Raw genomic sequence first — 16,661 nt, 5'->3', positions numbered from 1 at the left:
GAAGCTTCTTAGTGAGGTTATTGTGCCAGGGTTGTCTACTGATAGGTTGCGCTCTGCCATACACAAGAGGGGCAACGGGGTCAATAGCTGATGTGAGAGTGGCATTGTAGAAAGCAGTGGCGCTGTCTGTGTAGTGGAGTGAGGATATGGATGTCAGTGGTAGAATAAAGTCAGAGAGTGTGTGTGTCTAGATGTGCAAGGTTTCTGCGGGGGTGTGCTATGCTGGACATGGGTGACAGGTGAGGAAGACAGGGTTGAGAAAGTGAGTAGATGGTGGTCAGATAGGGGTAGAGAGGAGATTGAGAGGTTAGATAGGGAGCAGAGTCGGATGAAGATGAGGTCCAGTGTATGCCCATCTGTGTGGGTGGCTGAGGAGGACCACTGAATAAGTCCAAAAGATGAAGTAAGTGACAGGAGTTTGGATGCTGTTGACTGGCTAGTGTCAATGGGGATGTTGAAATCGCCCTTGATGATTGTGGGAATGTCAGCAGAGAGAAAGTAAGGAAGCCAGGTGGAGAATTGGTCATTAAAGGCAGTGACCGGGCCCGGAGGTCGGTATATGATGGCCACTTGGAGGTTGGAGGGAGAGTAGATGCGGACAGAGTGGACTTCAAAAGAAGGGAGCATAAGACAGGGTAGAGGTGGGATAGGGTTGAAGGTGCAGTTGGTAGAAAGGAGAAGACCCACTCCTCCACCATGTCTGTTACCAGGGCGAGGAGTGTGGGTGAAGTGCAAGCCACCGTAACAAAGCGCAGCAGGGGAGGCAGTGTTGGAGGGTGTCAGCCATGTTTTGGTGATGCTGAGGAAGGAGAGATTATGAGAGGTAAAGAGGTTGTGAATAACATGTAGCTTATTGCAGACAGAGCGGGCATTCCAGAGAGAGAGAGCAGTGGGGTGGGCGTCAAGGGCACAGGTTTAAGATAATAGAGATTGCGGTAGTTTGTATTTAGTTGGGTCGATAGGAGGGGGAGTTAGTGGAAGGTGTAAGCTGTGGGGGTCCAGGATTGGGAGATATGTCACCAACAGTGAGAAGAAGCAGAGAGAGGGAGAGCAGGTGGGAGAATGAGAGTGTCCGGCTTGTTTTAGGTTTGAGTAGGATAGATCTGAAGTTGAGGAGCAGGTCAGCAGATGAGGTCAGGTGGGGAGGTAAGAGGGAAGGAGAGATGCTTATTTAGTTTGAAGGTGCTGGGGCTTGGGGGTAGCGAAGAAGAGTGCGGATTAGTGGAGCAAAAACTTTAAGGGCATATGTAAACATAATGAAAGTGTAAGGGAGAATAGAGAAGCTAAGTACATTTAATAGGTAGTTACTCATACCTTCTGGTCACTTCTGGCCCATTTCTGGCATATTTCTGCTGGTTACTCAAGAGACATACTTGTGGAGACAGACCACGGTCATTGACAGACCTGTATCTCTCAGTTTATAAAGCTTTCAATGCACATGGAATAGGCCAGATGTAAGTAGGAGGGAGGAGCAGCAAGGAGATGATTCACAAGCATGGAGGGGATAAATAGGAGACAGAGGCGGCATAAAGAGTTTTGAATGGAGATCAATGAATACGCAGAGTATTGCACATTGGAACATTCCTGCAAATGAAACAGATGGTTGTCAGATCAAGGGTGATGGTTATATTGAGGAATATAAATCGTGAGATTACATTTCTGGATTTCTGGCATATTTCTGCTGGTTACTCAAGAGACTTACTCGTGTAGACAGACCATATCCATAGTCATTAATATGGAGTCTCTCCATATAACGGCTCTCGCTATTCTGGGAAGGATTTACACAAGATTTTTGATGTATTTGTGGGGGGGGGGGGTTGCCCCTTCATACAGAAGAGCATATGTGAGGTCAAACTGTGATGTTAGGGAGAGGCTGGGCTCACAGTTGTCTTTCTGATTTATCCCAAAGGTGTTGGATGGGGTTAGGGTCCGTGTTCTGTGCGGCCGATCATGTTCTTCCACACCAAGTTGCCTAACCATGAATTTATGATGAACTTTGCTTTGTTCAGTTATATGGAACATAAAGCTTTTTAGGCTAGCAAAAATGCACACCTTATCCCTGTTTGCTATTTACCTGGAGGGGCTGGAGATTGTAAATGTAGATTACCTAAGCCGACATACTCTAGATCAGGGGTCTCAAACACGCGGCCTGCGGGCCGCATGCGGCCCTTCAGTCTGCTTCATGCGGCCCGCAGGCACAGACCCCGATCGCGGCCCGGTCCAGGAGCTGCCTCCAGCTGCGCTTCAGTTCAGTGTATTGCCGCACAGAGACCGGCTCTCTGCACAGCAATACCAGAAGGGGGCGTGGATTGGAGCTCATGCTGAGTGGTCGGGTTTAGCAGAGGCTCCTGCATTTTAGCCTTAACCTACGGGATTTACCCTTTTAATGGGTCTTAAATCTCGCCACACCAACATAGATTTGTCTGGGATGTCTTGCTGATCCCAAAACACCCTTTTGATCTATTCTACAGCCCGGATTGACCCGCTGGATCTCACCCACGATATCTATAGTAAGCCATCCTGTTAAAACGTCCCTTGCATGATCGCTGATACATCTGAGGACATTTGCTGTTTATTCAGTTTGTTTTTGGCTTGGGTGAGACCCTCTTCTATTATGTGAGACTCAGGAGATTTTCTGACTGACTTCCAGCTTTTTGAGGTGACTGTGTGGAGCCTGTTGTCATGGATACAGCATTAGCAGCGGCCATTTTGTTTTATTCTTACACTGCCCTGATAACATAGTGGACCAGGGGCGGCTGGAAATCTCCTTTCGTGTGCTCTTTTCTAATTATACCAACTGTAAATGCTCTCCCCGTGATTGAACTAACCCGGAGAGGTGCTATCTCGTCTCTGCTTGTCCCTGCCTGCCTGAGGAGCGACAGTGTATATCCTGCAGCCGGTGTGGTGATCTCACCTGCTGTCGACTCCCGGTGGAATTCCTAGCGTTGGTGCAGGGACCTACTGTGAGGTCTGACATCGAAGATCTCAGTGTCCAAAGGGGTCCTGGTGAAGGAGGAGCTGCTGCCTTTTAGGCTGTGAAGCGGCCCCCAGAACCTGGAGACAAGGACTCGCTGAGGTGTTTCATGTTGGTGCTTTGTGGATGGGAGACATATTGCCAACTCTCCTATACTACCTCTTGAAGATTAAACTGTGAGTCTCCATTCAACTTGCACCTCTTCCAGCAGCTGTGCCTATAAATGGAGGCAGATTAAACTGAAGCTCATCTGCTTATTATCTGAAGTAATAGCCTTGTTGTCTCTGTCGTTATAACTCCTCCCTGAGTCCAATAGAACTGTGCTCTATTGAAGAAGCTGCTCACAACTTCATTAACTATTCAGAGATTATTAACACTTTGTGTCCCTAGTGAAATCCTATTTTGTGGCACTGGAAGGGGAGATTGGACTCGGACTTCTGGACCTCTGCAATCAAGACTGGCCTCTCAATTAAGCGTTGAAATAGGTTTTTGTACTATGCAAAGTTGGTCCCTTCTTCCTTTCTCTTCTTTCTTGACTTTCCTTGACTCTCCTCTTTTCCTCCCTTTCTCTAGGTATTCACTGTCACTGTGATATTTTCTCTCATTGCTCCCATAACTAGATATCCTGCCTCTGCCTAGTGCTAGTAACTCTCCCTTTCTCTTTGTCTACTGCTAGGATAGATACTCTCTCCACACACATTAGTTAGTGACATACTGGTCTACATCAATAATAATACCTGGTAGTACTCCTTAGGACCATGGCGTCCCATAAGTTGAGACCAGAAAAAGCAAAACTCATGGGTAAAGATGCTGTTCAGTCAGGATCCTCACAGAGGGATCGTTCCAGATCCCCCACAAAAAATACTGATAATGACTCGTGGTCATGTTCCCGAAATCCGAAGTTAGACGACTCCACGGCTTTGATGGTTGATCCTCCACAGCAGAGGAGAGACAAAAGAAAAGAATTAACATCTAACATTCCAATTATGAGGGAAACCTCTGATTCAGAGGAGGATTCATCTCCTATTACTGGCCCAGCCAAGCAGAGGATGAGGATGGAAAGTCCTAACAAATCGGACAACTGCGACCCCCTTCTCAAATTTGATTGGTCCCAACCGATAAATCAGACTTTCTTTAAGGGCATCTTTGCAGCCTTTAGGGAATACCTTCGTATTGACTTTGACTCTCGTTATGATAAACTCCAAAAATCTATTGACTCGGTTAATCTTAGGACAGATAAAAATGAGTCAGAAATTTTTAACTTGGGAGAAATGAGTAATAAATTAGAGAGGGAAAACCGTCACCTTAGAGAAGAGTTACAGGGTGTTAAGAATAAACTCACCGACTTGGAGGATCGTAATAGAAGGCTGAATCTGAAGTTTAGAGCCATACCATAAACAGTTAAAAATGACCAGTTGGCTCCCTACATTAAGGATTTGGTAAGGGCAGCTATCCCATCCTTGTCTGACTTAGATCTGACCCTGGTGAGAGTACATCGTCTTCCAAAGCCCAAGCATCTCCAACCCGAAACACCCAGAGACATCATTGCTAAATTCCACTTCTATCACACGAAAGACCAACTAATGGAGTATCTTCGCCGCAAGGGGTCCCTCCCAAAACCTTATAACTCTGTTAAGATATTTGCGGACTTGTCTAGGGAAACTATGATGCAACGCAAAAAATGTATAAAAATCACTGATGCCCTACGTAATAGTCAGATTCAGTACAAATGGGGATTTAATCCCACAAAAGTTCTTTTCTTCTATCAAGGGAAGAACTATAGTGTCTCGGAAACTGAAAATGGGAAAAAAATTCTTGGGGATCTAGGGATCATCACCTGATGAACTATATCTATCATTAAGCTGATGCAATCTGCCGAAACTTTAGCTCCATATAGGAGGTATCCATTGAAATTTATTCCCTCCTTGTTGGGATTCCACAGAGTAATTTGATAGACTCGGACTTCATCTGAGACTAAGTTTTCTCTACTTGTTTAGTACAATTCAGTATAGTTTGACATTAGGTAAAATTTAGATATTCCTTGTTATTCTTTCATTCTTTACTTATGTTTAAAGGAAAACTAATGACAGTAATCTCTCATTTGAAATTGAGTCTTTTTTCCTATCTCAACAAACTTGGTCATGTCACTTAAATTCTTGGTCAGCATTGTTAACGGCCTGAACTCTCCCCAACGGCGCTTTTATACCTGGAAGATGATTAAAGACTACAAAGCTGATGTAGTGGCCTTACAGGAAACCAAATTTTCCTCTACTAATCAACCTAGATTTTCACACAATGACTTCCAAAATATATTTCTCGCAAATAATCCAAAAAAAAATGGGGTGTTGCCATCTTGATTAAAAATTCTGTTACATTCGAACAAATTTGTCATATAGATGACCCAAATGGGAGGTTTATAATCTTAACCTGTAAACTAAATCACCAACTTTTTACCCTAGTGAATGTCTATGTACCTAACTGTGGACAAATCACCTTTCTTAACAGAATTTTGCGAAAAATTGACCAGGGGTGAATTGATAATTTTTGGTGATTTTAATATAGTCCCTAATCCCTCCCTTGATTCTTCTAACAAATCAAGGCAACACTCTTTATGCTTGGATCCTTGGATAATAAAATCTGGTTTGTATGATGTCTTTAGATGCATTCACTCGTCATCTATGGAGGTCACACATTTCTCGGGTACTCATAATTCCTAGGCCAGACTAGATTTAGTCCTCACAAATATCTTCTCTCTCCACAAATTCAAATGTATCTCTATAGGCCCCAGAATATGGTCTGACCACTCCCCGGTAGTATTTGAGGTTGAGACACTATACATTACCTCCGCACAACGGCTTTGGAGAAATAACAGCTTCCTCTATAACCATCCAGTTTATAAAAAAGAAATAGAAAGCACTATCCAAAACTATTTTAAAGTTGATAACATATCAATATTTACTTTATGGTCTGCTTTCAAGTCAGTACTCAGAGGAAAGCTTATTCAATTAAATTCACAACTAGCTAAAACTAATAGAGACAAAACAAAACATTTGGTCAACGATATACAGTGCTGGCCAAAAGTATTGGCACCCCTGTAATTCTGTCAGATAATACTCAGTTTCTTCCTGAAAATGATTGCAATCACAAATTATTTGGTCTTATTATCTTCATTTAATTTGCTTGCAAGGAAAAAACACAAAAGAGAATGAAGCAAAAATCAAATCATTGATCATTTCACACAAAACTCCAAAAAAGGGCCGAACAAAAGTATTGGCACCCTCAGCCTAATACTTGGTTGCACAACCTTTAGCCAAAATAACTGCGAACAACCGCTTCCGGTAACCATCAATGAGTTTCTTACAATGCTCTGCTGGAATTGTAGACCATTCTTCTTTGGCAAACTGCTCCAGGTCCCTGATATTTGAAGGGTGCCTTCTCCATTTGCCATTTTGAGATCTCTCCACAGGTGTTCTATGGGATTCAGGTCTGGACTCATTGCTGGCCACCTTAGAAGTCTCCAGTGCTTTCTCTAAAACCATTTTATAGTGCTTTTGGAAGTGTGTTTTGGGTCATTGTCCTGCTGGAAGACCCATGACCTCTGAGGGAGACCCAGCTTTCTCACACTGGGCCCTACATTATGCTGCAAAATTTGTTGGTAGTCTTCAGACTTCATAATGCCATGCACACGGTCAAGCAGTCCAGTGCCAGAGGCAGCAAAGCAACCCCAAAACATCAGGGAACCTCCGCCATGTTTAACTGTAGGGACCGTGTTCTTTTCTTTGAATGCCTCTTTTTTTTCCTGTACTCTCCATGTTGATGCTTTTTCCCAAAAAGCTCTACTTTTGTCTCATCTGACCAGAGAACATTCTTCCAAAACGTTTTAGGCTTTCTCAGGTAAGTTTTGGCAAACTCCAGCCTGGCTTTTTTATGTCTTGGGGTAAGAAGTGGGGTCTTCCTGGGTATCCTACCATACAGTCCCTTTTCATTCAGACGCCGACAGATAGTACGGGTTGACACTGTTGTACCCTCGGACTGCAGGGCAGCTTGAACTTGTTTGGATGTTAGTCGAGGTTCTTTATCCACCATCCGCACAATCTTGCGTTGAAATCTCTCGTCAATTTTTCTTTTCCGTCCACATCTAGGGAGGTTAGCCACAGTGCCATGGGCTTTAAACTTCTTGATGACACTGTGCACGGAAGACACAGGAACATTCAGGTCTTTGGAGATGGACTTGTAGCCTTGAGATTGCTCATGCTTCCTCACAATTTGGTTTCTCAAGTCCTCAGACAGTTCTTTGGTCTTCTTTCATTTCTCCATGCTCAATGTGGTACACACAAGGACACAGGACAGAGGTTGAGTCAACTTTAATCCATGTTAATTGGCTGCAAGTGTGATTTAGTTATTACCAACACCTGTTAGGTGCCACAGGTAAGTTACAGGTGCTGTTAATTATTCGAATTAGAGAAGCATCACATGATTTTTCAAACGGTGCCAATACTTTTGTCCACCCCCTTTTTTAGGTTTGGTGTGGAATTATATCCAATTTGGCTTTAGGACAATTCTTCTTGTGTTTTTTTCATTGAAGACAAATTAAATAAAGAGAATAATACCAAAGAATTTGTGATTGCAATCATTTTCAGGAAGAAACTGAGTATTATCTGACAGAATTCCAGGGGTGCCAATACTTTTGGCCAGCACTGTACATAGTTTGGAACAAAAACAAGTTTCCAACCCCTCCCTAGACTATTCTGCTAAGATCCTCCAACTTAGAATGAATCTCAAATCAATGTTAACAAGTAAATATGACAAAATGGTACAAACAACCAAATCTAAATACTACTTCTCCGCAGATAGACCGTCTAAATTATTTGCTGCTAAGGTTAAACACTTTAAACTGAAGTCTAGACTAAATGAGATTAAAGACTCCTCCGGTCGTTTAGTAAAACATCCACAAGATATAGTTAACTCTTTTGCAGACTTTTATAAAGCACTATATAATTTAAGAGAAAACTCTACCTCAACCCAGCCCTCTGATTTGGAGATTGATGGTTACTTAACCAAACTTAACTTGCCAACTTTAAACGATCAAGATCTGCAAGACTTAAACCTACCATACTCATCCCAAGAAATCTCAGGAGTAATTAAAGAGCTTAAAATAGGTAAATCGCCGGGCCCAGACGGCTTCCAAAATGAGTTGTATAAATCATTTAACAATTTACTGCTTCCTTATCTTACCAGATTATCTAATCAATCTGCTCAGCAGGGATTTCTTCTGCATGACATGTTGGAAGCTATTGTCACTATTATTCCCAAAAATAAAGGAGACCCCTTTGATACAAAGAACTACAGGCCTATCTCCCTCCTAAATTCTGATACAAAAATTCTGGCAAAATTGGTTGTGGAGAGACTGAAATCACATATCGGTAAATTAATCCATACCGACCAGACTGGATTTATTCCTGGCCGAACCACTGCTGACACCACAAGAAGAGCTATAGATCTAATTACCCTGGTTGAAGGCTCAAAACTACCATCAGCCTTCCTAGCTCTAGATGCAGAAAAGGCTTTCGACAGAGTCTACTGACCTTTTCTCTTTGGCACTCTGCAAAAACTCAGCCTTCACGGGAACATTTTTAGGTCTATTAAATCGATGTACTCCAATCAGTCTACTCGAATCTACTCAAATAACACTCTTTCTCAAAAGAGTCCCTCTCACCCATCCTCTTTGCTCTCTTTATTGAGCCCTTTGTGGCCTCGATCAGGGAAAATATTAGCATTAAAGGCATCCCTATTGATACCGAACAAACAAAAATAGCCCTGTCTGCAGATGATATTTTGCTTACCATTTCGAACCCTCTTAAATCTTTGAGACATGTAACATCATCAATCGAAGAATTTTCCCACCTCTCCCTTTATAAAGTAAATAAAGCAAAGTCCCAAATCATAGAGTTTAATTTAGATTGTACCCTACTGGCCTACCTTAAAGAAGAATTTGAATACACTTGGGAAGAAAGAAAAATCTCTTATTTGGGAATCCTCATAACTAAGCCCTCAACTGACATAGTCCAGGAGAATCTCTCTAACCTACTTAAAACCTTTCACCAGGACTACTTGCGCCTAACTAAACTTGAGATCTCCTGGCTAGGCAGAATTGAGGCATTTAAAATGCTTCTCCTTCCCAAGTTCTTATATATAATTAGGTCTATTCCTGTTTTTATTCCTAAAATCTGGTTCCAAAAATTCCAAACCCAATTGCTGAAGTACATTTGGAACAAGAAGAAACCAAGAATATCTAGGATATCTTTGGAAAAGCATAAGGGGATGGGAGGGTTGGGAGTCCCCAATCTCTATAATTATTACTTAGCTTCAATACTTAAATTTTCACGGGGATGGTTGTTAGACTCAGATATCTCAGCCTGGACTTTTATAGAAAAATCAATCGTTAAAACAAAACAAATGTCGGCATTAATACTAGCTCATCTAATTGAACCCTCCAGGCCTCCTCCAAACTATCCCGCTCTGAGGGCTGCTATTTTGGCATGGAGAAATATTGTAAATAAATCCACTGACCGAACTAGCCCGACACCAATAAAAAATATTCCTCTCACAGTACTGGAAATTTTAATACCAAAACTCAATCTATCGACTTGGTTGGATAGGGGAGTACTGTATGTAGATGATATTATGCAAAATGACTCTTTAGCGTCTTTCTATTATCTTCAATTCAAGTTCTCTCTTCCTAGAGATGAGAGAACAAGTTGGAGATCTATAGCTAACTATTTTGGAAATTCCTCTCCCACTCTTTCTCTCCCACAAATGGTACAAGACCTTATAAATTCTCCAAACAAGACCCAACTTTGGAAATCAAACATATTCTATAAAATCCTCAATGAGGAGACAGACATTCCTGACCACTCATTCGTAGGGGCATGGGAACAAGAATTGAATCTCAAAATAGATTTGCAAAAACTAAAAAAAAACATTAGCTATTACTTACTCCAATACTGCTTCTGCCACGATTCATGAATCCTACTTTAAAATGCTATCTCGGTGGTATTGGACCCCAGTCAAGCTCCATTGTATTAATCCGGTAAACTCACCAAATTGCTGGAGAGCCTGTAACAACACGGGTACTTTATCCCATATATTTTGGAGCTGCCCAAAATTGGTAAACTTCTGGCTAGGAATTCAACAACTCATAACAGATATCACCGGAATGAGAATTGACATTACTCCTCAGCTTGCTCTTTTATCCATAGGCATAGAAGACTTTCCCAAACAGCTGCGTTACATAATTTCACACATACTCTTGACAGCAAAACTCATCATAGCTTCCAGATGGAAAAGTGATGACCCACCAACTTTAATACACTTGATCGAAAGAGTGACGCAACATAGCATATTTGAATATAATGCCGCCATTAGGAGTAACTCCTTCTCAAAATACTTAGAACGTTGGGATCTTTGGACCTCAAAATACTCTCCCATGTTATCAAACACGGCCTAGGTTTGTTATTAGCTCATCTTCGTTTTTATGACAATCTTAATTTGAGATGATGATGAGGATTATGCTCAGTTTGACTTGGATTTCATTTCGGATTTTCTACTCTACTTTGCTTTAAAATACTGTCTTTATTTTATCAACCTCAACAACATTGTATGCTAATATACGAGAATCTTTTAGTTTTTATATATGTTCCCGTGTGTTATGGGAATTGCAAACTGTTGTATTCTAAATGTGAAACCCAATGTTTCTGTTTTAATATGTCTGTTTCCCTTCCCCCCTCCCTCTTTTATTTATGTACCCCCTCCTCCCCTTCTTTCCGTTTTATGGAAAATTTCAATAAAAATATATAAACACAGCAATACCAGTGTCAGCCGCCAGCCTATCAGAGGCCAGAAGCTGACATCTGCGTCCCAGCGCAGCGGCGTATGACGTCACTGACACGCGCAGATGTCAGCTTCTGGCCTCTAATGGGCCGGCGGCTGCCACTGGTATTGCTGTGCAGAGAGCCGGTCTCTGCGCGGCAATACACTGAACTGAAGCGCAGCTGCCAGGCCGCGATCGGGGTCTATGGTGCCTGCGGGCCAGAGGTGCAGAAAGGACGCCGAGGGAACGGAGGACAGGTGAGAATAATCTTTTTTTTTTTTCTCTTGTATGTGTAGATCGGCACAAGGGACAGTCCTCCAAGATGGGGACCAGGCTGGGGACAGTCCTAAAAGATGGGGACCAGGCTGGGGACAGTCCTAAAAGATGGGGACCAGGCTGGGGACAGTCCTAAAAGATGGGGACCAGGCTGGGGACAGTCCTAAAAGATGGGGACCAGGCTGGGGACAGTCCTAAAAGATGGGGACCAGGCTGGGGACAGTCTTAAAAGATGGGGACCAGGCTGGGGACAGTCCTAAAAGATGGGGACCAGGCTGGGGACAGTCCTAAAAGATGGGGACCCGGCTGGGGACAGTCCTAAAAGATGGGAACCAGGCTGGGGACAGTCCTAAAACATGGGGACCAGGCTGGGGACAGTCCTAAAAGATGGGGACCAGGCTGGGAACAGTCCTAAAAGAAGGGAACCAGGCTGGGGACAGTCCGAAAAGATGGGGACCTATCTGGGAACTGTCCTAAAACATGGGGACCAGGCTGGGAACAGTCCTAAAACATGGGGACCAGGCTGGGGACAGTCCTAAAACATGGGGACCAGGCTGGGGACATTACTACAAGAGGGGGACCAGGATGGGGACAGTCCTAGAAGATGGGGACATTACAACAGGATGGGGCATTACGACAATATGGGGCCCAGTATGGAATATTACGACAAGATGGGGACAAAGATGGGGGACATTACAAGATGCAGACCAGGGTGGGGCACATTACTACAAGATTTTGGCAGAAAAACTTCAAAATAAAGCATGAAAAAATATTTTGCCACTAAAAATGCTGCTTTATATCTAAACTAAAGTAAACAAAAAAAAGTTCATGTTTTATTATCACCACATCCGTAACGACCCAAACTATAAAAAACAAAACAGCAAAAATGTTCAAAAGGTGCATAGCAAAAAAAATGGTATCACTAAAAATGTCACTTTGTCCTGCAAAGAATGCGGCCCCCCAAATTAAATTTTTTTCCGTGTGCGGGCTATATACCCAGCCGAGTTTGAGACCCCTGGTATACACTGTATTGTTTTGTTCCCTTTGTAATATCTTTTCTAAATCTTTATAAACCCTGACTTCTTTATGGTTTAAATATATAACATTTAATAGCTTCGTTCCTCTTGCTCAATAAAGCGAATCCCTGGAGCCTCGTGAGGCCATACTTTACCAATAGCAGGTGTTCAATCGGCCCGTAGAAATGATTGGTGGTGGCAGATAGGTTTTCTTTATTTTTGGGTTATTGTGGTGCTTGGCAGTGACTGTGCTGAAATATGTATACACCCGTGTGTTGTAATCAGATATGTTCATAATAGATGTTCACTGTGCGGTGCCCAATATCCGGTCTAGTAGTGGAAGCAGTTGTGGCCTCGTCCTTCAATCATCAGTCAGTTGCGTGACGATTGGAAGCAGCGGAGTGTTTGTGACATTTTCTATGCTTGCGTTGGCTCATAAGGGTCTTCACCATAGATTCTGTAATAAGCCGGGCTGTCATTGAGCCAAAGCAATGTTTCTGTCAGGGTGCAGATGGGATCTCTTCATATTGGCCCTCTCCAATGTTCAGTTGAATGCTGGGGTGGAGCAGGGCACCGCTCGCTCCCGCACCGCCGGTCACTCTTAAACGCCACTTCAGGCCGGCAGCCTACAAGGCCCTGGGACCTCGGCACAAGTGGTGCGGGTCTCCACATTATACTTATTGTGCCTGATGAATAAACATTGAATTAGTGAGCATAATATATAGCCTGTTACACAGTAGGTCATGTATTCAGTCTCTGTGTCTCCCATAGATGGGTTCAAGAGGAGAAATCCACCAGAGAGATGTCCCCGTCCTCTGTATCCCCAGGACTGTCCAGAGGAGAATCACAACATCCCGGAGGATCATCAGGTAGACGGCGCTGAGCCCTGTACTGGATCTGTATATGGGGAGACATTTTTGTACTTGCAGTCATATATGTGGTCATTTGGTGATTTCTCATGTTTATTCACTATATTGTACTGAATTGTTATATCTGATGTATCAGGGGGAAGATCTCACCAATGTTAAAGCAGAGGTAGATGCAGAAGAGAGGGTGAGGCTCGGCCAGCCCTGTAGGAGTGAAGCGGAGAGCATTTTATCAGCTGTCACTACAGGTATGTAATAATGAATTTAGAGGTTCAGAGTTTTCTCGGCGAGGTTCCACCTAAGACCTACAATATGGAGGTCTTATCTTTTCGGAGATAAACTTTTTCTCTGCACAGTCCATGGAGCCAATTGTGAGGCGGGAAAATTCTCTGCGCACACGTCGTGATGGGGCCGACTTAAGCGCCGAGTCAACTAACTTCTTAAGTCAATTAACTTCTTCTTTGTATGATGGAGCTGTCACTTACATTTGTGGATTACACAGCGACCTGTGGTCACAGACAATGATTTCTGGAAGTTTTCCTGAGTCCAGGTAGGGATTTGCACCGCTAAATCTTGCCTGTATTTAGTGCGGCCTGAGGACCCGAAGATCACGAGCCTCCAATACTGACCTTCGGCCTTGTCCCTTCTCCACAATCTCTGAATCCTTTGATTATATTATGTGCTGAAGCTGGAGGATATTCAAAGTATTTCCAATTTTATGTTGAGGAACATTTTTTGGAATTGTTCCACAATTTTTAGACGTCGTCATTCACAGATCGGTGACATCTAACCATCTTTGCTTCTCCAACATGCGAATACAGTCGTGACTTGAAAATTGACCTTTCCGCTATTTTCCATTAGTGCCACTTGCATTTTCAGCCCTTTATTAACCCGTCCTGACTTTTTTGCGCCATGTCGCTGCCGTTAATTTCTAAATGAGAACGGAGAAATGTCCAACATTCAACTTCCGATCTGTGTTCTGCTGTGAATGAAATGTGGCGACAATATTTAAAATCATTGCTTTCTTGTTTTCTTTACATTTTACACAATATCCCAACTTTTTTGGATTTGGGGTTGTATATAGTGCGAGTGATCGGATGATCACGGGTTCAGATTCCCTAGAGGATCCTAAGAAATGTTTTTCAAAATATTAAGTAATAAGTTTAAATTATCATCTGTTTCCCAATTCGAAAACACAGAAATAATCAATTTACATTATTATTAATAATAATAATAATAATAATAATAGAATTCACAATACTTCAAACTAATATTAAATAGAATATTAATCAATATTCTAACTTTTTTTAATATATAGTAAAATCACCTGCAGGTATTCAGGTACAGCCTGCTCCATCCATTTAAATGACGCTGTCAGAGATTTAACCACTTTAGATGCCACTGTCAATAACAGCGATCAAAGCTAGCCTTGATCACCTCTGATCTTGAGATAGCTGCCAGTTGTATAAGGTAGCTGGAAATCGTACACGTGCAGAGCAGGCTCAGCTCCTGAGCCTCCTCCGTATGCCCACACCTGATATGGGATGCCTATATACATAACATGTTGTAGAGCAGGGGTGGGGAACCTTTTTTCTGCTATGGGCCATTTAGATATTTATACCATCCTTCTGGGGCCGTAGAAATGGCACACACAAAGTATGTACTGGCGCTAGGGTGAGGATGTAATCTTTCATTGCACGCTCCTCAGCCTTCAGTACTAAACACTGCGTGCACGTGTGCTCACAAAGAAGAAATTAAAGTGCTGGCAAAATACAGCTACCGACCCAAGCACTTTGGTCCCCGGGAATCTGCCCAGGGGCCAGATAAAGGGTCATCGAGAGCCGTAAATGGCCCAAAGGCCTGAGGTTCCCCACCCCTGTAGAGGGTTAAGCAGAGGGGAATCTTCTTCCCAACAGATGGAAGTTAAAAAGTTCTTTCTTTCTGTCAGGCAAAATGTATTTTTGTCCGAGTTTTAAAAATGAGAGATGTCTTAAATCTCCACCCCCTGTCCATTTAGAAGGGTCCTACATAGAACTCACTCTTGCTTTCCCCCAAACCAGGAATTTTTTTTACCGCCATAAAACCTCAGCCCAAAGAACAAGCATTCTGGTCTAAACTGGAACTCCCTCCAAAATCCTATTGTCTAACTGTACAAACTTTTAATGTCGAGTTTAATAGTGCACATGACTGGCACAAACACAGGGACCACATTTTTGGAATGCTCACCTTTTTCCAATTATAATAGTATATTTTGCATAACTGAGAAACCACCGGAAACCCGGGAAATGGGTTCTGAGCGTCATAGAGATATCATATTTGATATCCATCTTCATGAATATTGGTGACGGCAAACACGATGTCTCCATCTTGGATGTGGGACCCCTCCCCATACCAAGATATGAAATCTGAAGGATTTTTATGTCTGGTGCAGCTGGGTGGGTTCACAAAACCGAGCCCCCGTGTGAGGTAAACAACATGGGTGTCTCCTAGGGTTTTGGCCTCTTACTAAAAACCAGAACGGACATTTTAATTCATTTCTTACCCAGGGACGTCAGACGCATGCACTCCTCGCTGCGCGGAGGAATCACACCTAATTTCCGGGGAGCCGTCCCCCCCACAGAATCTGAGACCATCACCTTGTGGCGCAGGTTTTGCTATTATTTACCCCTTTTATTTTAATAACTGTTTATGCATATATGTAAATTGTCTCATTTATAATATCTTGTATATCTTTTGTAAACACTGCCCACTTTCGGGAGTAAATCATTATTATTTACCAGCTTCATTCTTCTTGTCCTTTGTCGAGCAAACACGTTCCTCACCCGCTAATTCACGTTACCTAACGGGTACCCAATCCACCTGTTAAGCGATCGGTGTTGGCAGTATACCAGTATTTATGTAATATTGTGGTTTGAGGGTGGCTGGACGGAGGTATATATACGTTCCTGGAAGGAACTGGTGGTATATAAACGTCCTGTCACATCACGTGCCACAATAGGCGACATAAATTAGAGCAGCTACACCCTGTTGCTTATCCTCGGTCAATACCGTGTTTGACCAGCAGGATAAGGGGGCGCCAGAGGGCTGCAAGGTCTGACCAAGTGTTTTTCATGACAATTGGTGGCAAGCGGTGGGATCATAGGACATTAGTGATCTGGTTTGAGCAATCATTCCTCTCACTAAAAACTTGCACGGTTCTTACCTGGACCCTGCACAAAAGTTTTGAAGATCGAACTCAGTGTTTATTAGATCTGAGACAATACTGTATGTGTAGCAGTTACCCCTACCCTTCTTCGATTTTTCTTTTTTATCTGTATTTTGGTGATCATGGTCATCGTTGGGGAGCTCTGGTACAGCCAGCAGAAAAAGGACACTCGTATTGGAATATGTATAACCAGAGGCATTGACCCCCTCGGCAAAAACAAAGAACAAATGGTTGCTGCACTGGCGCAACTGGAGGCAGAGCAAGCCCTTCTCCAGACCTCAGCAGGGCCAGGGGTCAGCCGAGATATGGACAGTACTACTGCAGGGGTCCCACCTTTAGACGCACGCCGCGTCAGCGACCAGGGCAGCGTGGACCCCTATCTGCAGATGGCTCTACAGCAACTTCCTGCAGAGGATCATGAAGGACGGCTGAAAGTCATTCAGCAGCACCAGGA

At 43.1% G+C, this 16,661-nt stretch overlaps 1 protein-coding gene across 8 annotated transcripts in view; it reads left to right on the top strand.

Moving 5' to 3' along the window:
* LOC141272912 (uncharacterized) overlaps positions 1–16,661 on the top strand; it is a 267,987-nt gene that overhangs the window by 25,225 nt on the left and 226,101 nt on the right. For 3 of the 8 annotated variants that reach the window (XM_073684126.1, XM_073684133.1, XM_073684169.1), the window contains 2 exons: positions 12,908–13,005; positions 13,142–13,250. The exons of the other annotated variants lie outside the window; for them this stretch is intronic. In XM_073684126.1, coding sequence (XP_073540227.1) covers positions 12,908–13,005; positions 13,142–13,250 — 207 coding nt within the window. The remainder of the gene's footprint in view (positions 1–12,907; positions 13,006–13,141; positions 13,251–16,661) is intronic. 8 annotated transcript variants of the gene reach the window in all.

This window comes from Phyllobates terribilis, unplaced genomic scaffold (genome assembly GCF_046119375.1).
Source record: "Phyllobates terribilis strain yellow unplaced genomic scaffold, ASM4611937v1 Scaffold_1__5_contigs__length_1240528914, whole genome shotgun sequence".
Lineage (NCBI taxonomy): Eukaryota > Metazoa > Chordata > Amphibia > Anura > Dendrobatidae > Phyllobates > Phyllobates terribilis.
The sequence above is the reverse complement of the archived record's forward strand: the minus strand, read 5'-3'. Positions and strand labels throughout refer to the sequence as shown.